Source organism: Carlito syrichta, unplaced genomic scaffold, assembly GCF_000164805.1.
Source record: "Carlito syrichta isolate Samal-C Ts95f unplaced genomic scaffold, Tarsius_syrichta-2.0.1 Scaffold304652, whole genome shotgun sequence".
Classification (NCBI taxonomy): Eukaryota; Metazoa; Chordata; class Mammalia; order Primates; family Tarsiidae; genus Carlito; species Carlito syrichta.
Window position 1 is genome coordinate 52,914 of NW_007248748.1, and position 24,900 is coordinate 77,813.

General features: G+C 48.3%; 1 protein-coding gene across 3 annotated transcripts in view; it reads right to left on the bottom strand.

Annotated features, from left to right (window-relative positions):
* Nucleotides 1-24,900, bottom strand: part of GATAD2A (GATA zinc finger domain containing 2A) — a 67,386-nt gene that overhangs the window by 26,355 nt on the left and 16,131 nt on the right. For 2 of the 3 annotated variants that reach the window (XM_021713651.1, XM_021713652.1), the window contains exon 1: nt 11,138-11,402. In XM_021713651.1, the coding sequence (XP_021569326.1) occupies nt 11,138-11,400 (263 nt within the window). In that variant the 5' untranslated portion in view covers nt 11,401-11,402. Of the gene's footprint in view, nt 1-11,137; nt 11,407-24,900 lie in introns of those variants that run through there. The other variant, XM_008060564.2, reaches the window with a different exon arrangement.

The window sequence follows — 24,900 nt, forward strand, 5'->3', positions numbered from 1 at the left end:
GAGGCAGGGAAGGGAGCACAGAACCAGGAATTGATTTCTAAGGGAGCATGCCTCTTGGTTCCCAAGACCTAAGAAACATGGGGTAGTGGCGCTCTCTGGGGCCATGGGGCCTCTACTGGAAGTTGCCCGGCAACAGATAAGAGAATTAACAAGTGAGTGAAAGACAGCGGCCAGCCTTCAACAGGTGCTAGGGAGGGGCTGGAGCACTAGTGGAGGAAGGGGCCCCCAAGAGATGCCCACCGAGTGTCCTGAGCCCTGCCCTGGGATAGGGTAGTTCCGGCACCCTGAATGGGGTGAGAGGGTTAATCCCTGGAAGAAGGCTGCGGAGAGCCAGGATGAGGGCCACAAACTGTGAGAACCCAGCACTTTCCCCAGCCAACAGCTGTGCCACATTCGTCCATCGTCCATCTAGTTCAAGGATGTACATTCCAAAAGACAGCGCCAGGCACAGCTGCAGCGGGACATGGTTCTGAGAGCTCAGGTCTGTATTGCTAGCGATAAACCCCTGTCCCCAGACAGCTGGCACAGCAATGGTGAGCGTCTGGTGGTAGTGACCATCTGAACACCCGCTATGTGACAAGCACAAGAGACAGTTGTCTCTTCTGTCCTCATGGGCTTTGCCTCGTGCTTCTATCAAAGAGGGGAAAGAATGTTGGGCTTAGTACACAGGCATACAAGTAGGCCAGGGGGTGGATCCCAACCTCTCTGGGGACCCAGTAGCTAAAACTATAAGGACTGACAACACCAAGTAAGGATGGCACAGCAGGACTGTCATACCTGCAAGCATGAAATGCCTGGACAGTGTAGAAGAAAAGTCTACCTGTTTCTTTTTCCCCTTTTTTGAGTCCAGGTCTCATGCTGTGGCCTAGGTTGGAGTGCAGTGGCACAATCACGGCTCACCACAGCCTTGACCTCCTGGGCTCAAATGATCCTCCCCTCCTCAGCCTCCTGAGTAGCTGAGACTACAGGCACACACCATTACATTCAGCTAATTTTTGTTTGAATAATTATTTTTGTAGAGACAAGATCTTACTATGTTGCCCAGGCTGGTCTCAAACTCCTGGGCTCAAGCAACCCTCCCTCCTCAGCCTCCCAAAGTGCTGGGCTTATGGGCATGATCATTGTGCTCGGCCAGTTTCTTTAAAACAGCTAAAGACACACAGGCCCTGTGACTCTGCAATTCAACACCTGGGTATTTATCAAGAGAAAGAATGACCAATATCTACCTGGGATACACACAGCAATGCTGCTCACACCAGTCCCACACTGGAGGTTGCCCCGGTGTCTACAGACAAGTGAGTGGTACGAATTCCAAAGTACTCAGAGGTTATCTGGACCCCACATACGGGGTCTATTCCTAGGAAGTTTGATAAGAGGCAGGACCAAGTCAGAGGCCAGGGAGGGCAAGGATGTGAAAGTGCTTTGAAGGGGATGACAGTAAGGTTTCTGGGAGGTGATGGGCTCTCTTGATCAGAGTTTGGGCTGCACAGGTCATGCATGTCAGAATTCACAGCTGGGGCTGGCACCACGAAAGAAAGTTCCAGCATGACCTCCCCAGGAGGTGGCGATGTCCATGCTGGCTTGTAAAAAGGGTCTGCCCAAACAGCAAGGACTTGACCTATGAGTCTCGGAGTCATCTTGGTGTGGTTAAGCACCGCACGCCTGTCCTGGCTGGCCTCACTTTGACAAAAAACAATAGGAGGCGGTCCACACAATCCGACGTTCTAGACAACTAGGAGGTTGGGGATCTGGGATGCAGCATCATTCACTTTCCGATTCACTTTACTTTTGGAAGAGAACTCCAGCACTGATGTGCGTGTAAATGATGTGCATGCATGCAAGCACAAGTATGCACACTCACCACAGTGGGTCACCCAACTGTCTTCACACCAAATGGTGAGTCAGTGCGTTCTCTGGGCACAGAAAGGAAGCTGGTTTCTACAAAGACGTGCCACCTCCACTGCCCCCTTTGCAACTGCCAAAGTGCTAAAAGAAAGACGGGCAGTGATTCTAACATCAAGGACACCAGTGTCAACAACAGTACTTGCTTTGCAAGCTCAGTAAACAGACAGCGTTTCCAGTGCATCTTACAGTCTGTTGCAGGCCACAAATGCTTGGCCAAGGAGCCAAAGGCTAGAAAAACAACAGCCAAGATCTACTAGCTTAGATGCTACCTTGAACCTCTAATAGGCTGAGGGCCCCAAGGTGGCCGACTAGAACATGTGTCACAGCCCGTCCCACCCACGCTATGGGGCAGACCCTTGGTCTGAGCGTTGCCCCATGCCACAGCAAATGAGTCACATTGTACAAAAGGGAGGAGGAAAGGGAGACACAAGGGACTTCTGAAAGCCACACACCCCAACAAAAGGACACCTACCCAACATTCATCCACCCAGGCTGCATTGAAGTCTGTCTAAACCACAGACCATGGGAGCCCAGCCCTGTCTCCACTCTGGCAAAATGAAGAAGTGGAGATGTTCCACTTGAGTGCCCAGGGATGCCCAACCCCAGTGGGTCACACCATCAACCATCAAGTCCTTCTTTCCAATCTCTACACTTTATTTCACAACATGATTCTCCAAGTAGTAGCTGCATGAATCGAATCCTGTCCCGATCGTCTTGCCCCAGGGACCAGCATGGCACCTGGCGCAGAGCAGGCCTGGTCCTAAACAATCCAGGAAGAGTTAATAGACACCTCAGGAAAAGGTACACACAAACACATTCTCAATGAGGCGTGCCTGCTCCTGGAGCCCTGATCCCATGAAATTCAAGGCAACCAAGAGACCCAATCTTGGTTGCAGGACCTCTGGAAAAGAGTTTCACTTTTACCAATTAAAATGCTCTTCCACTCAAAAGAAAAAAGTCAAGTTGTTCTCATCTGGGTAGAGACAATTACTTCTTCTTTTTTTATTTCCCTTGAGTTGGAGTCTCACTCTGTTGCCCAGATGAGTGAAGTGACATGCTCCTGTCCACTGCAGCCTCAACCTGCTGGGCTCCAGCAATCTCTCGGCCTCAGCCTTCCAATAGCCGGAACTACAGGCGTGCGCTACCACGCCCAGCTAATTTTTGATTTATTGCAGAGACAAGGTCTCACCAAGTTGTCCAGGTGGGTCTTGAACCCACGGGCTCAGGCAATCCATTTGCCTAGGCCTCCCAAAGTGCTGGGATTACAGGCTGAGCCACCAAGCCAGGCCTAGCCAATTATTTCTAAAGATCAGTAATGTGTGGCAGAAAGAGACATTTCTATATGAGAAAGTGCGGGAGTAGGATCTACTACTTATCACAGAAACAAAACACAAAACCAAAAGCAGCTTCTGCCTGTCCCAGCTCCAGTCTCATCTGATGGGTGGGGGGAGACACATTATTCCACATGCCTTGTGGGGGGGGGGGGAGACACATTATTCCACATGCCTGTGACCTTTGGGCTGGATTCACAAGACAACAGACTCACAACTTCTATCTCTATGGATAATGTTTTTCCATGTGTATACTTATGAATGCCAGAATGGAAACCAAATTATTTTAACCTCCACTTATTTATTTTAACATCCATATTGAGGTATATTTTACATACCACAAAATTCAGCCAACTTAAGAGTATAATTCAATAATTTTAGTAAATTTATAGATTTGTGCAACTATTACCACAATCCAATTTTAGAACACTTCCACTATCCCAAAATATGCCAATGTGCTGTTAATCATTGCTCCCACCCACCTCAACCCCTGTCCTAGGCAACCACTGATTGCTTTCTATTTCTTTAATAAAGAAACAGACATGCCCTATAAGTGAAATTGTACAATGTGTAGTCATCACTGGATCTGCTGATGCCCCCTTAGCATGGTGAGCTTGAGGCTTAGCCGTATTTAACACACATCTGTAGTTTGTTCTTTTTACAGGTGAATAGTACAATCTGCTGGGTGGATATAGCGCATTTGTTTTACCATAGACATTTGGGTTATTTCTGCTTTTTGACCATTATGGATCATGCTGCTGTGGATACCCATGTATGTACCTATATTTGTCTGGACATATTTTCCTTTCACTTGGTAGACTGCTGAGTCATATGGTAAGTTTACATATCTAATTTTGTGAGAAACTGCCTGTTTATGAGCATCATTTTACATTCCTACCAGAAAGATCTGAGGAGTTCCAGTTTCTACAAACTTGTTATCATCTTTTTTTTATTACGACTATCCTGGAGACTTGTTTTATGGCCTAGAATATGGTCTGTGGAGATGTCTCCATTCACCATGTAAAGTAAGACCAAGTAGGGTGATAATGCTCTTCAAGTCTTCTATAACCTTGCTGGTTTTGTCTAGTTGCTCTAACAATTACTGAGAGCAAGTTGAAATCTCTATAATTGATTAATTGTCTATTTCTACTATCAGTTTATGTCTCAGGTATTTTGGGACTCTGTTGTTAGGTACATACATATTTATGACAATTACATCTTCCTAAAGTATCATTATGAACATCTCTCTTTGACTCTAGTAACATGCTTTGTCTTAAAGTCTATTTTATATCATATTAATACCGTCACTCTAGCTGTCTAATAGTTATCTATATTTTTTCATCCATTTACATTTGTCCTTGGATCTAAGGGGTACCATTTATAGACAACATACAATTAAGTTGAATTTTGCTTTTTTATACTGACAATCCTTTTCTTTTGACTGGGATATTTAGATGATTCACGTTTACTGTATTACTGATATGGCCAGATTTACATTTGCCATTTTGCTGCTTGTTTTCTACATGTCTTCCTTCTTTTTTGTTCCTCTATATCTAGCTTCAATTTCTTTTTTATTAGTTGGAGTCTCACTCCATCACCCAGGCTAGAGCGCATTGGCATGCTCATGCCACCCCAGCTGGGCTCCAGCAATCCTTCCATCTAAGCCTTCCAAGGAGCGCGAACTATAGGCATGTGCTACCATGCCCAGCTAATTTTTTTTTAATCTATTGTAGAGACAAGGTCTCACCAAGTTGCCCAGACTGGTCTCAAACCTGCGGGCTCAGGCAATCCACTCGCCTGGGCCTCCCAAAATGCTGGGATTACAGGCTGAGCCACCAAGGCTTCTTTCATGTCAAATATTACCACTTTAATTTTGTTGGTCTGCTGATCTTTAAATACACACACACACACACACTTCTTTTTTTTTCCTTTCATTTTTGAATCAGAGTCTCACTCTGCAGCCCAAGCTAGTGCAGTGGCACGCTCACAGCTACCACAGCCTTGACCTGCTGGACTCAAATGATCTTTCTTGCCTCCACTTTCCAAGTAGCTGGAACTACAGGCGTGCACCACCACATCCAGCTAATTTTTTGATTTATTGTAGAGACGAGGTCTCGCCAAGTTGCCCAAGCTGGTCTTGAACTCCTGGGCTCAGCTACTGCAGCTTTGACCTGCTGGACTCAAGTGATCTTTCTGCCTCCACCTCCCAAAGTACTAGGATTACAAGTGTGAACCAGGTCTAAACTATATTTTAAAGTTATTTTCTTCATAGTTGCTCTAGGGATTATAATAAGGATCTTAATCACTATCTATTTCAGATTAACACCAACTTGATTCCAGTAAGATAAAAACTTTACTCCATTTCATTCCTCCTCTTTCGTACTATCATCATCACATATATTTTATCTATGTGGATTCCAGTGCTTTGATCAGTGTCCAAATTTAAGAAATAGTTAAATCTTTCCTATTAACCCACACATTTACCATTTCCAGTACACTTTATTTATTCTTGTGAACTTAAGTTGCCAATGTGTAATTTCCTTTCAGCCTGAAGAACTAGAAAGTCTGCCAGCAACTGATTCTTTCCATCAAACAATGTCTCTTCCGTTTTCATTTTTTTTCTTTTAACAGTTCTAAACTAAATACAGATCACTATCATTTCTAAGGGACAGTCTTGCTGGGTGTAGAATTCTGGTTGATAGTTTTCTTCTTTGAGCACTCTGAACAATATTCAACTACTTTTTGGTTTCCATTGTCTCAACTGAAAAGTCAGCTGACCATCAGATTAATCTCCCCTGTATGTGATAAGTTACTTTTCCCTTGTTACTTTCAAGATTTTCTTTTTCTTTAGCTTTCTATAGTTTGACTAGGATGTGTCTAGTTGTAAATCTCTTTGTATTTATGCTACCTTGGAAATGTTGAATTTCTTGGTTAAGTTTCTCCTCAAATACATTTTTGGTAATTATTTCTCCAAATGGCTTTTCTGTCTTGTCTCAACCATGATGCAAACCATGGGCTAACAGAGGTGTTGTCCCTTACCACTTACCCATCTTCAAAACTGTACCTTTGGCCAACAAGGCCACAGGCAGAGTTGTTACCCACCACTCCAAACTGAACAAGTTCCCTTTTGCCCCACAGAGAAGCAACTGCTCCTCACAGCCTCTACCAGTTAGACAGAATCTCTTCACCAGGTAGTTGGGAGAGGGTATGGGAGTAGTGCTAAGTCAAAAACCACAGAGTCTCACTATTCTCACCCAAAGTTCAGCAGTTTTTTAAGCATAAATACTTCTCAGATTGTTGGTATACCTCTGCTCAATTTCCAGAATGCTGAAATGGTTTTGTTTTAGGATTCTGCCTTGTTTTATTGGAGAAGAAATTGACAATCTCCTCACTCAATCATAACGAGAAGTTGCCCTCCAACTTTATGTTTAATATAAAGATTAAGTTAGAAAAACTCCCAAGTTAATAAGACACAGGGAATAGAACTGAAGGTAAGGCAGGGATAATTCTGTCACTATATCTGCCTCTATGTGCTCCAAATCATCGTGCTATAGTTTTAAAAAAATTGTCTGGGCTCAGTGGTTCAGCCTGTAATCCCAGGACTTTGGGAGGCTGAGGCGAGTGAATTGCCTGAGCCCATGGGGTCGAGACCAGCCTGGGGAACTCGGTGAGGCCTCTCTCTACAATAAATCAAAAAATAAGCCAGGCACGGTAGTGTGCACCTGTAGTTCTCGCTACTTGGAAGACTGAGGCGGAAGGATCACTGGAGCCCAGCAGGTTGATGTTAGGGTGGCTGTGAGTGTGCCACAAAACTCCAGTCTGGGTGACAGAGTGAGACCACGATTCAAAAAAATTTTTTTTGGTGATTCCAATTGACCAGCCACTTTCTTTTCCTTTTTTTTTTTTTTTTTTTTAAGAGATGAGGTCTCACCATGTTGTCCAAGCTAGTCTCAAACCAGTGGGCTCAGATGATCCTCTCACCTCTGCCTCCCAAAGTGCTAGGATTACAGGCATGAGTCACTGTGCTTGGCTAGTAACGTGTGATCAGTCACTTTCTTACAGAAAAAGGAAATTACCTCTCCAAGAAGCGACCAGAAACTGCCTCTATACTGCCTCCTTGAATATGCCCAAACTGGGCCATAAGACAGTAATAACACAGAATGAAAGAAAAAGAGACCATTTTGTAAAATAGCCAAATGGAAACTCTATAAACTGAACAACTATACTGCATTGAAAATGAATATTAAGTACTACTCTATTCAATAATATGGGTAAATCCCACAAACATAATATTGAGTGAAAGCAAGTGCACAAGGGGTACATACTATATACTTTCATTTATTGAAAGTACAAAAACAGGAAAAGCTAATCTATGCTATTAGAAGTCAAGAAAGTGACTACTCTTGGAGGACACTGGAGTCAAGGGTGCATAAAGGGAGATTCAGGAGTACCAGTAATATTCTGCTTCTTGATCTGGGTTATGAGTGTGTGTTCATTTTGTGAAAATGTATCTAGTTACATATGTGTACTTTTTATTATGTTTTCTAGACTTCAATGAAAAAGTTAAAAAACAAAAATTAAATTCTCTTGGCACGACAATTTCAAATTGGTTGCAGTCTTATAAGACACAATGAACCCAAAACCAAAGAACTTCTGCCAACCTAAACAGATTCAATATAGCTGTGCCCTATGAGAGATTTAGTACCAACTTGGGAATGGATAGAATAACATTTCATGCTAAATAGAGGCTACCAAGAGGTATCCTGAGCCAGACTCTCTCAATGAGGATCCCAAGACTGCCTGTTTCTAGTGCAAAAACCACAGCCATTCAGGAATGAATTAAATGGATTAAAATTTTAGAATGATTCTAGGCTGGATATAATCCTGTGATTCTGTTAAATCTTACAACTGTATTTCTCCAAAGAGCTAGACAAAACATCCAATGTGGGAACTCAGGGAGACATTAGTTACATGTGATTATCTTGTTTTGAGTAAAGTTAAAGACTAAAGAGGAGTTGTCCTCAACACAGCATCAGTCACCTCCCTCACCACACACCAAGCACCATGGCTGGTTCTGGGCACGTTACCTGGCATCAGCCTGCAAGGCAGAGATGACTGCGCACTTTACCAGTGAAGAAACACAGGCTAAGAACTCTGCTCAGTATTTGTTAGAAAGTGTGATTTGACCCCAACATTGCCTGCAGCCCTAGAAGGCAGGCTCTTGCCACACTCTCACACTGCTTCTCAAATGCCCCAGAGGTGTCTCTAAGAGTGTTCTAGGAAGAGCACCCCCATTCCAAGTGTCTGGGTTAATCTTGTTCCCTTGCTTCCTTGCATCCCTTGTGTCATAAGGAAAGCATCCAGGTCAACTTCAGTTAACAACTTTCTATCTGCCATGTGACCTCAGTGTGGAAGCCAACAGCCCAGTGGGGAAAGGGAACTGAGGCCCAGTGTAGCCTCAGGCTTTGGCAACAGAAAGATCTGGGTTTGGGTCTCAACTCTGAGTTCCTGTAACCCTTAACCTCTCCCTTGCAATTCACTGGCCTACCCTGCAGGGGAGCATGGTAACTGCGGGACACACACACACACACACACACACACACACCCCAGGAACGCAAGAGGGACCCGCAGATTTCAGTGAAAGTGGGCTCCTCCTTTTCCTGCCCTGACTCCAATCCTGCCTCTGGTTACTCACTCATCTGAGACTCTCACTTGAGGTGTCATGAACTCTTCTCCCAGCTGAAGGCCAAGTCAGAGGGAAGGGAAAGGAGACCTGGACCTATAATTTTATTTTTGGAACTGTAAAAGAGGATCTTGGTTTTAAAACAGAGACTGCATGCAGACAGCAAAGTCAGACAGAAAAGTCATTTTTGCTTGGCAGGAACACAAAACACATCCTTCCAGACTAAGATGCTTCCCCATGGGGAAGGGCTCAGATTTTCCCAATCTTTTTCTTTTTCTTTTCTTGAGTCTCACTCTGTCACCCAAGCTGGAATGCAGTGGCATGATCATGGCTCACCACAGCCTCAACCTCCCGGGTTCAAGTGATCCTCCTGCCTCAGCTTCCCAAGTAGCTGGGACTAGGGGAATGTGCCACTATGCCCGGCTAACTTTTTAATTTTTTTGTAGAGACGAAGTCTTGCTATGTTGCCCAGGCTGGTCTCGAACTCCTGGGCTCAAGCAATCCTCCAAACTTGACCTCCAAAGTGCCGTGATTACAGGTGTGAGCTACCACACTAAGCCCTTTATTTTGAGAAGGTAAGAATTTTTTTTTTAAGTTGAAGTCTTACTCTGTCACCCAGGCTGCAGTACAGTGGCACTATCACAGTTCATTGAAGCCTTGACCTCCTGGGCTCAAGCAATCCAACCATCTCGGCCTTCTGAGTAGCTGGGACGACCACGCCCAGCTAACTTTTTTATTTTTTGTAAAGATGAAGCCACACTATGCTGCCTTGGCTAGACTCAAACTCCTAGGTCAAAGTAATCCTCCTGCTTTTGACCATCCAAGTGCTAGGATTAAAGGCATGAGACACCACGCCCAGTCAGAGGTAAGACTTTTAAAGGGAGAAACATTAGACAATGTCTGAAGTCCTTAAGACCCCAACAGTCTGGGCTTCAAAACAGATTTGTCACAAAGAGTGCAGGTAGGGGTAGCTCCAGGGAGTCAGTTGACACTCATGGGGAAAGTGAAGAGCCACGTTTCCTTGCTCTGCACTGACCATTGTGCCAAACAGACAAGGGCTAAGCCCTCTGCTGGGGGAGAACTCTGGTGGGCAGTGAGAGCAGGTGAGCAATGGGCCCCAGAGGATTTTGCCACAGGGCTGCCCAGGAGGCTGTGGCCACACCCACAAGCCCTCAGTGGGTGTCTGGGTGTAAACACTCTGGAAAGCTCTCATAGGAGTGGTGATGCAGGAGCAAGTACTAGGCGTGAATTTCTCTTCAGAGGGAGAAAAGAGTTTTGAGTGAAGAAATTGGGTGGAAGGCTGGGTCCTTTTTTTTTTTTTAAATCGGAATCTGTCGCCCAGGCTGGAGTGCAGTGGTATGCTCACTGCCACCACAGCCTCAACCTGCTGGGCTCAGATGATCCTTCCACCTCAACCTTCCAAGGAGCAGGAACCATAGGTGTGCACTACCACTTCCAGCTAATTTTTTATTTATTGTAGAGACGAGGTCTCACCAAGTTACCCAGGTTGGTCTCGAACCCCTGAATTCAGGCAATCTTCTTGCCTCTGCCTCCCAAAGTGTTGGGATTACATGCGTGAGCCACTGCGCCCATCTGGATCTAGGATCTTACTTCTTTTAAGCTTTTATCTTATGAGACTGACACAAGCTGAGAATCAGGAAAGTCACCCTTGAGGTAATCAATGCTGACTCAGGAGAAACGACAAAACTGGCCAAAGAAGAACAGAGGTAGGTGAGTACGGAGTCGAGGGAACATGTAGTCCCCACGTCTAGGAGCAGAGCCCTGGGCTGGGCTCCCAACTGTACTCCCAGTCATGTGACCCAGGTGGAACGCAGCATCCCTGGCCTCCTGACCCTTAGATCTGAAAAGCAGAGAGGCATGACCAAACAAAAATCTTTCAAGTTTTCCTACAAACCAAAAGCACCAAGTTTGGACAGGCAGCAGATCCATGTTTAGTAAAGACCTGTTGATGGTAGAGGAGCTGATGGAAGGTACTGCTCCTTCCCTGGTGAGACCCACACCCAAGTCACTGATATCCAGACCCCAGGAGGGAGGTCCTTTGGCCACATCAGCACAGATGCTGTTGAGGGCAATGCCCAGGCTGAGCCTACAGCCATCTCCATGACAACCCACCAGGTTTGGAAGGCAACAGGCCCCCACCTGGGGATACCAGGCCTGTCTCTAGGTTCCAGCCTCACCACCGGCTCTTCCTACTCACCTGTGTGAGGTACGCATGTCCACGGGCCCGTCGCCCACCAGCCCTTCACCTCTGCCCGTGGCTGTGACCTCTGCTGCCCTCAACAATCCTTGGGCTGGGCCTGCTCCTGGCTCAGGTGTCAGCCTCATATCTCCATCAGTGTTTAAGTCTGAAGCCAACAATCCTCTCTCCATTTTTATTTTCTTGCTCTCCACATCGTCCTCCGTTGAGTCCCGTTCAAGAGCACGTTTCTGACTCCGTGTTCGGCATGCTTCTTCGGTCATTCTGAACTTTATAGGGAGGAGAAGACAAAGGACTTTAACTGGGTGCAACAAAGTTGCGCAACTTTGCAGAGGGTTCGTTTTGAGTGTTTTCCTCCCTGTGTAACAATGGCAGAAGTAGGAACTACAGGCGCAGGGCCCACTCAAGCAGTCCCGGGACCCTCCTTCATTGCTTTGGGGAAGGTTTGGCAGAAGAGTGGTCATGGTCTCCACAGTGTGGCGGAGCATCTAGGGAGCCAAGCTACGCCCTGCCCCCAGGGAGCTGGACAGGAACACCGAAGGTGGCTGCTTTATCAGAAAGAAAAGGAATGCTGCACACTCCAGACTAAGAACACACAGAGGACAGCTGTACTGGAGGTGAGCTACCTGCCTGTGGGATTCGAGCACAAGCACTGTCTGGAATCCAGGAAGGGGGTGACTGCACTGTCCCTGGGCAGGATCAGGGCTCAGGGCCAGCCCTGCACTGCAGTGATTCAGGTTGACCCCTGCCTCTCCCCTTCAGTGAAGTCTCCCTGCTCACCTCCAGGGGAGTGGAGGGGGAGGGTCACATTAACCCTTTGGTTGCCGGTGAGGTACACTTTGAGTAGGGTGAGGCCTGGCCCATCAATGTGCCACCGCCCTGTACCTGCAGCACACACATATCTTGATTTAAAGAAGAAAGAAAAAGAAGAAAAAAAGAGCTGAGTCAGTTTTTGATCCCATGACATCACTGGGCTCCACATGACCCTTCCCAGGATTCAGTCTGAGAGACAAAGCACTTTCCAGAAAACCAGTCTGAACCGGTTCCAGACAACAAGCTGAAGTGTTGTTAACCCTCACAGAGACAGGACGACAGCACAGCGATGTCTGTCTGCAGGGAGGCGGCTGGCATTCCACAGCAGGGTCTGGGACAGGAGTGCTCTTAAAGGGGCCGCTCCAAGCCCTGGCCTTGACATCCAAGAGGACAGGGTAAGAAACTGAGACTGGGAGAGTCAGGGTCTTCAGAAAACACCCAGCATCTACTAGGGGGCAAAAAGGAAAGGTAGTGACCAAGCTTTAGTAGAATTCTCTAAGTGTCACAGTTTTCCACAGGACAGCTGGCACCAACTTGGGCCTTGCAGAGAACCCCACTCACACCTGTGGCATGCTCCATAATGAAGCCCTCTGGCTCTGTGTCCTTGCAGGCAGGGCACCCACCTTCCCAGCACCTGCTTCCTCACTGGCATGGCAAACACCCTGGGATGCACATCATAGACAGGGACAGGTACTCTCAGTTCCAAAGGCCACCTTCTGGGACTGGGGACAGCACAAGGCAACACGAGGGTCCTGTCACCATACATGGGACACGCGCCCAAGTTGACTCACCTGCAACCTCTTTAAAGGAGCCCATTTCACAAGTGAGCAACAGAGTGAGGCCCTGCCCAAATGAGCTCTTTAGTGCACTAGACTTGAAAGGAAGGAAAATGACAGCACTTCATTCCCCTGGAGCCAGAGGGAGAGTGGCCATGTGCACAAGTGTCAGGCCAGCAAAAGCCAACCAACAGGGTTAAACTGAGCAGGTCCCGCCACAGCCACGTCACTCCTGGGGTGTTCCTCAGACCCAAGACAGCTCTGGGCTCCCTACCGCATCTTAGGGGAAGGCAGGGCCAAAAACAGCTCTCTAGTCACCCCTACCAGGTGCCATGGTTGACCCCTAATATATCAGGCTGGGGGAGAGAGGGAAGGAAATCCTAACTCTCATGGCACAGGCCGCCTCCCAAACCCCCAACCCTCCCAGCATCCCAGCCTGCATCTACCACCTACCCCACACCAACTGCTTGTTCACAGGCCGCCCACCCAACACCCCTATCCCTTCAGTCTCACCCAGCTACCCCCCCCAGCTCCTCTTCTATACGCAGCTGCTTCACTTCCTGTCTGGAGGTCGTGTCCTTACCACTCCAGAGAGAGGTAAGGAATGCCCTGATGCCCCTCTTAGCTTAAAGTTGTATGGTCTCTGTCTGTCCTCTGACATGCTTTAGCCACAAACCCTGTCCAACCTGCTCACCATCCTGCCTCCCATGAGAATGCAGATAAATCTCTGTCCTCAGAATATCAGTCACCCTCCCCCCCATTCTATTCTGATTGTGGGAGGGATGAGACATTTCTCCTTCCAGCACTGCCCGAAGCAAGACAGCCCAGGACTGGACAAGGGAAGCCATTTTGGCAGCTGCCTTGGACAGCAGGTAAAGGTACCGGTAGACCTGGGGCAGAGACGATCCTACCTAGGTGGGAGAGGGATACTGAGCAGGGCCCGCCACGGCCACGTCACTCTAGGGAGAGCAACTCGGACAAGGAGGGCCCCACTGGAGTCGGGGGGCATTCTGTCCCTAAGGGTGAAGCTCCCAGTCTGGCTTGATACTTACTGTGGGGGGAGGGGGAGGAAAAGAAGTCCCAGGTGGACAAGAACACAGCCTCACCCCCATGACGCTGCACCTTTCCCTGGGACTCACAGACCATCCCCCAAGCTCCCCACGCTGCCCCTGCTCCAGATAGCGCAGCCTCCAGCACTGTAAGCCCTGGGCTCCGTTTCATGAAACTCGTCCAAACGCCAGACCTTTTGTGAAGTCCTCCCAGCGACTCCAGCTGACCATCAGTGAGGCCATGCTTGAGAGATCGTACTTCACATCACTGTGGTAGCATGAGAGGCCTCCCTAAGGGCACGAAGGGGCCGGGGCAGCGCAGGGCCTCAGCTGCCCCACAGAACTGCCCTTCCAGCCCCCGAGACCCCTTGAGCTGCTGGTCACGGTGGTTGGTCAGGGTCCACAGCAGAGGGCCTGCAGGCACAGGATCAATGTGCAGTGTCAGGGCAGCTCATAACGAAGCCGAAGGCCTGGAACTCTGCCAAACCCAGGCCCAGAACTGGCGCCGGCCTGGAACTCTGCCAAACCCAGGCCCAGCACTGACGGCCGGCGCACAGTGCCTGCCTGCCCCGGCCTGTGCCTTGCTGATGCCGGCCACTACTGGGGTGGGGCCTGCCACCCCCCCACCCCGGGAAGGACAGGCGCAGCGGGGAGGGGCGGGGCAAGCCGCGCGGGTGCAGGGCGCTCCCAGGACCAGAGCCTACTCCACAGTCATCCGAATGGCTTGGGCTGTTACTGGCCACGCGCCCGCCGTCACAGACCATGTGCTCTCCGAGAAGGCCGGATCTGTAGGGTAAGGAGTAGACCTTCATTCTCCAGGCAGACAGGACCCGTACCACCCACCCCCATCCTACCTCAGGGCCAGTGGTCACCACACAGTAGGCACAGACCCTGGAGCCAAGGTGTCAGGAAGAAAGAAATATGACAGATGACTTCGGAAAAGGGCAGTATGGGGGTGCAGTGAAATACTCCACAAAAAGCAAGTGAAGAGGCTTGATTGCCACCAACTGGCAAATCAGGACTTATTTCAAAATTCCCATAAGAAAGGAAGTAGTAGGGGAAAGCTGTCCAGCAACAGAAGCTGTACCCAAACCAGTGCAGGAACTGGCGCCACATGGGAGCAGCCCCCACTCTGAGATCCTATGCTGGCTGCTGCCTGCTGAGTAGAAATTCCAACAGCAATGCACCCATTTTAAAGACAAGAGCACTGAGGCCTCCAGGACCACCTTGCTACTCCAGGCACAAGACCAGAACTCAGACAGCCTGAACCCTTCCTTCTCGCTCTTACCACTCACCCAAGGCCAGGCCTCAGGTCCTGCAGCAGAGAAAGACCAGCATGAGCCTCCTCTGCCACATCCCCCATCCACTGAGCGGGCAGGTGGTGGGGACACAGCCCAGGCATTTCTCAGCTGGGGGTCAAGAAGGGCAAGTTCCAGCCATACTAGAGACCTACAGCAGCAAAGCTTGGATACCATGAAGAGTACCAGCCTCAGGACACTGACACTGGGGCTTTGGGACAGAGGCAAATGCTGCTTTATCTTAGTAAAATGCCAGCATACAATCGGCATGAGAGCCTCAAGCAGAAAACGTATTCTAAAACAATTCCAAAAGGCTGAGGGATGCTGGGCAAGAACCAAGAGAAGGCACCCAGTGCAGGTCTGACATACCGAGCCAGTTATTGCCTCTCAATAATTAAAAAAAGGTAAACAGACATGAGCTAAAGCCAAAACCATGAGGTCTTCCAGCTAATACTAGACACCATAAAAGACTATCTACACTATACTGTCATGCCATACTAGCAGCAATACTACTACTAACACTCCCATTTAGACATGAGGAAGGTGAGGCTTGGCAGCAGGTGGCTGAGGTACTTGGCAGAAGCGACAGGACTGTTATTCTCAATGGTGGACTTAGGCGCCTTCCTGTCTCACCCAAAGGCAAACCCACTGAGACCTGACTACGGGCAACTATGGGCCAGAGAGTCTGAGGTTAGTACTGAATGAGATGGAGGGAATATCCCCATGCTGGGAAAGAAGTAAAATGAAAGAGGCTGTCAGGTGACAGTGCTGTGGGGACCCAAGGCAGAGCACAGAGGTGGTCACAGTATGCTGGTAGGAAGCAGAGTTCAAGCCAGAGGGGCAGAATTTAACTCTTCTAAAGAATCCTCTGGCTGAAGGACACATGGGGGGAGGGTTGGGGGGAGCAAAGGAAGCGTGGCTCAGATCAGGGAAGGGGCCAGCATGGGGGGGCCACATGAGCACTCAGGAAGAGAGGGCTGCTTTGTTCTGTTTTTACTGAGCAACTGGAGAGGTGGGATTGACTTTGTTGAGATGGGGAAGGAGCAGACTTGGAGGAAGATCAGGCATATAAGTTCGGATATGCTAAATGTGAGGCATCTATGAGAACCACGTGAAGAGCTGAGGAGTTAGAGCCCTGCCAGGAGCAGCCACTGTCCTCAGGGCACCTGAGGCGCCTCTTCCTGTCAGGAAGGAGGAAGGGCCTATGAAGCAACCAGGGCTGAGTCAGATGATGACAGGGTCCAGGCACCAGCCTCACTAGCTGCAGTTGACTGAGCCCAACACTCAGGACACACAGGCCCCTCAGGCAGGCAGCCCATTGGGCCTGCACCCAGCTCCCTCCTCCAGAGTACCCCATGGGCCCACCCTCCATGCGCAGCTGTGTCACTTGTCACCAAAGACACCCTCTTCTCCTAACTGGACCCAGGAACCCCACCCACTCTTCTCGAGGCAGCACAGCCCAAGAAGCCTCAAAAACACATCCTTAATCCACACTCCTCTGGTGGCTCCTCATCTTCTTAAGACCCAAACCCAAGGGCCTCAATGTGGCCCAGGAGCACCTTGGGAGGTCAGGGAGAGAATGGCTAAGCTAAGTGCTGGCTGTGACGGCTCCTGCCTGCCAGGCACACATCTTCCCATGCAGAACAGACACCTCAATCTGCTCAGGGCCCTGGCCTGAGCCACTTCCTGATGCACATCTCTGAGCACAGAGCGGCTAGGACTCGGTCCGGAGGGAACCCACACCAAAAATGTCAGCTCTTGACTTTCAAACGTCAAACCTTGTTAAAGCCAAGTGCAAGGGATACGATTTAACTTGGAAGACAGAAAGATGATCCAAGCAGCCAGCCTCCACTACCAAACACAGCAGAGGACAGACTGAGCCTCAGCTCCGTCAAGCAATCACCAGCTGGCCGAGAAAGCTTGTCAATCAATCCCTAAACCTCAGTTTCTCCATCCCTACTTCACAGACAATGCTATGTGAAGATACATGGAGTGATTTTGGAAACAGCCTGAAGGAGAAAAAGCAAATCACAGAATAGTATCGTTTTAAACCATTCATATGGTCTTAAAAAAATGCTTATGGGGGGGAAAAAAACAACAACAAAGAAATGTTAGTAAAAGCAAAACTAAAAGGAACTGGACCAAAATCAGCAGTAGTCATCTCTGAAGAGTGGATTCTGAAACTTTCACTTACTGTAGTAAACATTTCTATACTTTTTGAATTCTGTCTTTTAATACTGACGATGACTCAGTTTTGCACGCAAAGAAAACAAAGATTAAAAAAGGAAACTAGGCATAGCAAAGGCCCACCTGCTAAGGCTGAAAATTAAAAGTCCAAATGTGAAGCCAGTTTCGGGCTCTGCAGCATGCACCAGTAGTCCCAGCACTTTGAGAAGTTGAGACAGGAGGATCGCTTGAGGCCAGTTCGAGGCCAACCTGGACAACACAGCAAGACTCAGTCACTGAAGAATAAAAGTACAAGGGCTGGTGGAAGAGAGTGATACATACAGCACCCAGGCAGAAGGCTTCCCAGGGCAGAAGCTCCACAGACAGACAGGGTGGGGGACAGGAGACTGGCTCCTGCAACAGGTAGCCAAGATAAACATAAACCTCCAGTGGGCCAAGAAAGGATGCCACTGCCCTTTCCACAGTGTTCATCAACAATACCCTCACAGCTTGAAAACCCACCTCTGTGTCATATGCTAGAGATTCTCAAAGTCTAAGCAGGCAATCCAAACCCCTCACTCATCTCCACAGCCTACCATCTGCACAAGTCACTAGCCTCCCTATGGTGACCACCAGGCCAGTGTCCCTCACCAAGACTCGAACAGGGTCCATGCACACCATTCTGCAGCACAGTCTTTCCTGGCTGGACACTGAATTCTTCGATGGCAGAAACTTCTTCCCATTCATCTCTATTTTCAGTGTGGAACAAACAGTATGGACTGTATATGTGCTACTGTGTTAAGCCCACATTTTTTGTAAATTAACCTCATGAAGTGTGTGCGTCCTGAGGTTGCCCCATAGAGCAAAGAGACACAAACAAGTACTTTCACTAAAAACTCCTGCACTCTGAAACTCTGGAAGGTGTGGGGACTGAAATGGCACCTCCCAGACTGAGGCCAAGGCGGGAACACAAATACAGGGAGACGTTCCAGGCAGGGGAACAGCATGAGCCAAGCCGGTGAGCAGGAAGGGTCTCAGACCAAGGAAGGGGAGGCTGTGAGCCCTGTGCTAGAAGGCTTTCTCAGAAGGAGAAGAAAAGCCTTACTACTCACTGACTGAAGTTGAGCTCTTACCCCTCGACGGCCTGAAGAGTGAAGATCCATGTTCTTTCACACATCATCAGGATGGGCCCCTGGCCCAGACACCTGACTAGGAGCTCCCTGGGCCTTTAAAGACTCCAGACTGAGAGTCTCTCCCCTGCAGTGGTCCTAGGACATGACAAGCAGTGGGGTGATTCATTCACAGAGGCTCACACATGCCAGGGTGACCACACAGAAAACCTCAGTGAGTTGAAGACAGGCATGTCACCCCAAAAGGTGAAGGAAATTGAAGTCCAGCTGGATCTGGAACCTGGATCCACCACTTCTGTCGACCTCTCCACTCCAGCAAGCCACCAACTGCAGAACATCCCACTGTATAGTCCCAAGATGCCGTCTGTTAATCACATTTAAACTATTGGCTTTTACCTGAAATAACACGTACATGGTGGCTCCAAGTGACGCATGCACATACACAAGTGAGGAAGAAGAGGATAGAGTGGGACTGAACCAAGGTTTACCATATGACTAGAAGGGATGAGCCCTCCACCCCGTCCCAGCAGAGTACTCAGAATGTCCCAACAGCTCCGTGACAGCAGGGATATCTCCTTAATGGGGTGTCCCTAGTCCCGGGAGAACACCAGTCACACAGTAGGTGCACTGTAAATACTGGATGCATGAACAGATGTAGGTTTCAGAGAGAAAAGTGCTGAGTGGGGGGACTGTATCGGGGACTGCATCAGACACTTCAGACCCCCTTTCAACATTGGGACCCTCAGACTCCAACCTACGTTTATGCCTTTGTAGTTAACAGAAATGTGAGGCCTTCTTACTTTTAAGGGCAAAACTCCTAACACCAACTGAGCCTTTAACCCCGGAGAGTCACTTTGGATGAGCCTCACAATCACCTGTGAGTTGAATACCATCACCAGCCTCCATTATGCAGATGAAGAAACCGAGGCACAAAAGGGTCAGGTCACCCCTCAAACACCCCACCGACTACCCAGAGTCAGATCTCAAGGTTCCAAAGGACACAGGGAGCATTGCACCAATGGCAATTTGGGCTTGACCCCAAGCTCCCACCCCACAAGGTCCAGACAAGACATTAAATGACTATATGACTTTATGTCATGAGTGAGACCATGTCTTTTGGTGTTTGCTTCCAAAGGACAGCAAATTCTGCTGTAGGACAACATATGCAATGTTCCTGGAAACCCCAGGGGATGCAAAATCATGCAATAAAAACACAAAGCTTATGGGAATAATGAGGTCAAGGGCACAATACTCCCAAACTTCACCTGTGACATAAAGACAAGAACCCGATAAATGTGAGTACATAGTCAGTATAGCTGTACACATACTCAGCAGCTAAAAAATACACAAATGCTAGGCTGAGCATGATGGCTCACGCCTATGATTCCAACACTTTACGAGGACAAAGCAAAGGATTCCTTGAGTTCAGGAGTTCCAAGACCAGCCTGGGCAACATAATGAGACCCTGTTTCTACAAAAATGAAAAAACTAGCTGGGCGTGGTAGCATGTGCCTGTAGTCCTAACCTCAAATACAAGAGTTCAAGGCACCACTGCACTCCAGCCTGGATAACAAAGTGAGACTCCAATATCCTTAAAAGAAAGAAAAAAGCCGGGCACGGTGGTTCAAGCCTGTAATTCCAGCACTTTGGGAGGATGAGGTGAGGGGACTGCCTGAGCCCGTGGGTTGAGAACGACCTGGGCAACTTGGTGAGACCTCATCTCTGCAATAAATCAAAAAAATTAGCCAGACGTGGTAGCCCGTGCCTGTAGTTCCAGCTACTTGGAAGGCTGAGGCGGAAGGATCCCCAGAGCCCAGCAGGTTGACACTAGGGTGGCCATGAGTGTGTCACTGCACACTCCAGCCTGGGTGACAGAATGAGACCCCCAACTCAAAAAAAAAAAAGAGGCCGAGGCAAGAGGATTTCCTGAGTCCACAGGTTCGAGACCAGCCTGGGCAACTTGGTGAAACCTCGTCTCTACAATATATCAAAAAATTAGCTGGGCGTGGTAGCACATACCTGCAGTACGGGTACCTGGAAGGCTGAGACAGAAGGATTGCCTGAGCCCAGGAGGCCGATGCTGGGGTGGCTGTGAGCATACCATTGTACTCCAGCCTGGGAGACAGAATGAGACTCTGACTCAAAAAAATAAATAAATAAAAACCCACACACTCAAATACTGCCTACAGTCTGAACATCACGGGGGAGCACGGGGAAGACATGGTATTTGCTGTGGCCTGGGTAGGCTCTGGTTTCCAGTTACCGCTAAGTGCTGGGAGGGGACTGCCTGACCCAGGAGAGGGATAGGTTGGCCCATAACACATGGGGCCTTGAGAGGGCTTGGTGCATGTCTGAGGTGTGATATGTATTTTAATTTTATGCACTGTTAGGTGCTCTGTTAAGCTAGGAGCGACTTTCTGGATTCATCTTGTGCAAGAATGGGCAAGCTTTTTCTTAAAAGGATACAAAGTATTTTGGACACTGCAGGCCAGTCAGTCTCTGTCAAGAGTACTTGGCCCAGAGGTTCTGACAGTGTAGTTGTCCTTCAATATCCTGGAAGTTCCAGGACCCCACTGGATACCAAAATTCACAGATTCCCCAGTCCCTTATATAAAATGACATAGTATTTGCATATAACCTCCTGCACATCCTCCACTATAGTTTATTTTTCCTTCCTTCCCACTGTATTTATTTATTTAAATAGAGATGGGATCTCACTATATTGCCCAGGCTGGTCTTGATCCCCTGGCCTCAAGCGAATCTCCCACCCTGGCCTCCCTAAGTGCTGGGATTACAGGTGTGAGCCACCATGCCCAGCCACTCCCATATACTTTAATTTAAATCATCTCTAGATTACTTACAATACCTACTACAATGTAAATGCTTTGTAAATAGTTGTTATACGGTATTGTTTTATTTGCATTATTTTATATAACAATATATTATTTTTATTGTTTTTCCCCTCTAAATATTTTCTTTCTTTTTTTTTGAGATAGGGTCTCACTATGTTGGCCCAGGTCAGCCGCAAACTCTAGTTCTCAAGTGATCCTCACGTCTCAGCCTCCCAAGTAGCTGGTATCATAAGCATTCACCACCATGCCAGTTTCTTCTGAATATGTTTGATCCACAGTCAGCAGAACTCATGGAAATGGATGACTGACTGTACATACCTAAATGCGTGTGGTTGCATCCCAATGAGATTTATTTACCAAAATGGGCCACCAGTCTGCCAGCTATAGTTTTCTAAGCCCTACCCTGGTGTTTCTCCTGGATAAAACCACACATGACCAAACCCAAGATTTGTATATGCTCCAACTTCCCTAATACATCAATGGTGTTGAAACAAACCTACTTTTCCAAAACAAGCCTTAGAGCAGAACTAACTACAGAGAAAAGTGGGTTTCAAAAAAAGGACTCTAGTACATAATTTCAATCTGAGCCCAGGACTCAAGGTTAACTCTTTTGACAAGTCAGAAGAAATTTAGTTTCGTAAAGTGCCAAGTACAGACAAGACAGCTGCTGCAGGGTCAATTTTATACTGTCCTAAAAGCCCACACTTGGAACTCTCAAGATAAATAGATCCCTGCTAGAAGGCAATTATGGGCTATAAACTCTATTATGGCTGTGGATGAAACTTTAACCCAGTTACAAAAACAAGCGCTTCTCCAGAGCAGGTGCCCGGGCATCAGACCAAAGCCATAAGGAACAGCAAAGGGGCTGAGAAGGACCCAAGCCCCATAAGGAACAGCAAAGGGGCTGAGAAGGACCAAGAGGGCCCAGCCATGGGGCCTCACTAAGCGGAATGCTTTGGCTGGGGTGCAAAGTATGAATGGAACACACTAAAGTCAAGTTGCTGGGGGTCTGGGGACTCCAGGCTCACCAGATAATCAGACCTGGCCTTCAGCCTAGAGGGCTGGGGTACTGATGGGTCGTCCGTGCCAGGGAAACCCTGAGCAGAATGCTGTACCTAGTTGGAAAGGGACAACCATGAGGACAGGGTCCACACTACCCCTCCTGGCCCTGCTCTACCCCACTCCAGGGCACATCCTGGGCAGGCAGGCACCCTGCACCGCATCCTAGCACACAGAATGGGTCAGTCTCCTGGACCTGTATCCACTCACAGCAACACTGATCCAGAACCTTGACCCATTCTGTGTGGCAAGACATGGTGAAGGGTGCCTGCCTGCCCAGGACCTGCCCTGGAATGGGGTAGAGCAGGGGCCAGGAAGGATAGTGTGGACCCTGTCCTCATGGATGTTCCTTCCCAACCAGGTACCGCATTCTGCTCAGGTCTGTGAGTGGTGCATTTTATCTGCAGTTGCGGCTCCACAGCCTAGCCCCAGCCCTAGGGCCACAAGAGAGCAGTCAGAACCTGCCCAGAGACCCCCAGGGCCTTGGTCCTTCAATTCTGCACATGATTTCACCCCCAGCACGTGGTCACCTGCAAACTGTCCAGGTCACAATGGGAATCCCTTGACTTGGGGGCTGGACATGGGTTTTCTGTCTGATGTTAAGAGAGGGTGATACAGTTCACTGGTGGACAAGTGCTTTACACAATTGAGAGAGACGACCTACAAATTCTTCTGTCCTATTGAAGAGGCTGAGTCACTCGAAGGCTTTTCACAAGAGGGGCAGGCTCACTGTTGGTCCCTGACAGCCACGGCGAGGTTCTCAGTGCCTGAGCAGCAAGCTCTCAGCCTCTATGGGTTCTGGGGAAGCTGAGGGTGGTAAGAAGAGAGGGAAGGGGACAAGGAACACAGGGTGACTTAGGAGCATCTGACCCTACAGGACAGACATCCTGTCAGCAAATGACAGACACAGGAAGCGGTAGTGCAACAGGCACCTTCCCAGTCATAAAGCACACCAGATACAGAGCAATACTGCACAACACACACTCTCACACTCGTACAGGGGCCCAAACAAAACCTGAACTTATTAAAAATTGTGTATTTATGTTACGTATTTACACTTCAGTAACCTCCAAAGTCCTCTCTGTTTGATGCAATACGCCTATCGAGACACTTTTTCTACTCTTCAGAACAGTTTTTGAACTCGTCCATTTTGATGCCTTTTAGTGCTTCTACCGTTTTTTGTTTCACTTCTTCCACATTGGCAAAACATTTCCCTTTGAGGACTTTTTTCATGGGCAAACAAAAAAAAGTCGCTGAGGGCAAGACCAGGTGAATAGGGAGGGTAAGGCATGGGGCTCATGCTGTTTTTTGGGCGAAAACTGCTAAGCACTCAGTGCGGTGTGGGCAGCTGCACTCATAAATCACCAATCATGAAATGGGCAAATGTGTTAAAAGAATCTCCCCCAAAAAACTCACTGAAGCCGAACGCAGAGTCTCACAACAATGCTAGCTGGTACACTGATGCTGATGGGTTCCTAGAACGCTTACCTAGTAGGGGAAGCCTATACTGTAAGAGATCTGCCCTCCAAAAGACATGTCTGGGTTTAGGGAGGTCCCCCCCCATACACACATATATACAGTTTTCATCTCCTCTCCCACTTTCTAGTCTTGCTCAATTATCTTAAAAGAAGACTTTCTTCTGTGTTCAATTCTGAGCAAAACAACAGCAATTCTCATGAGTGCTCAGGGTTGACACAGCTAGTGATCCATTTGTCTCAAGAATAAAGAAACCCCAAAGTATAGAAACGAGATCAGACACAAGGGCCAGAATCCCCAACTTGTGAAGGAGACCAAGACCCTGTGGAGTCTCACAGATTCCCACCTGCCTCCTCTGCTTCACCCACACATCCTCGGCCCAGCAATTCCTCACCCAGTTGGAGCAATATAATGTTTTCAAATCACTGGCACCACAAACTTCCTTACTGCTACTACTTCATGATTAAAAACACACGGTATATTTTAGCTTCCAGAGAAACCAAAAGAACTGACTGCTCTTTACTGCTGCTGATCTGGATGATGCAGGAACTCAGAAGGGAACTTCTGCAACAGGAAAAGCCTGCTCAGCACCTGGGACACCCTTTCTGGTTAATAGCCCGCCTAGTCCCACAGGACATGGATTGCTGGCAGGCTCCTCATGTCAGCAATCCCAGACAACAAAGACTCACCCTGTGCTAGACAGTGACCTCCTAGGGGCCAGTGATACTGGGGCGCCTCCTCTGGAGGGAAGGCAAATGGACAGCTCAGGTCCTCACCATTGCAGGAGCACAGACAGACCCAGAGAAGGATGGGAGATGCATGTGCAAATCACTATTACAAGCCAACACTGGAGGAGGAGAGGAAGAATCCAGAAATGCTTCATTTGAGTTAGGTCCAAGATTAGAATCTGGATTGGTAGAGATGGAAGAGGGAGGCAGAAATGGTGGCAGAAAAGGTGATGTGGCAGAAATATACCAAAGCGTGAAAAACAATCTCCAAAGAAAGTAGATAAAGCCAAATAAAAGCAGATTCAAATGTTTAACTTTTTTTTTTTTTTTTGAGTCGGAGTCTTACTCTGTCGCCTAGACTGGAGTGCAGTGGCTGCTCCCGGCCACCGCAGCCTCGACCTGCTGGGCTCCGATGA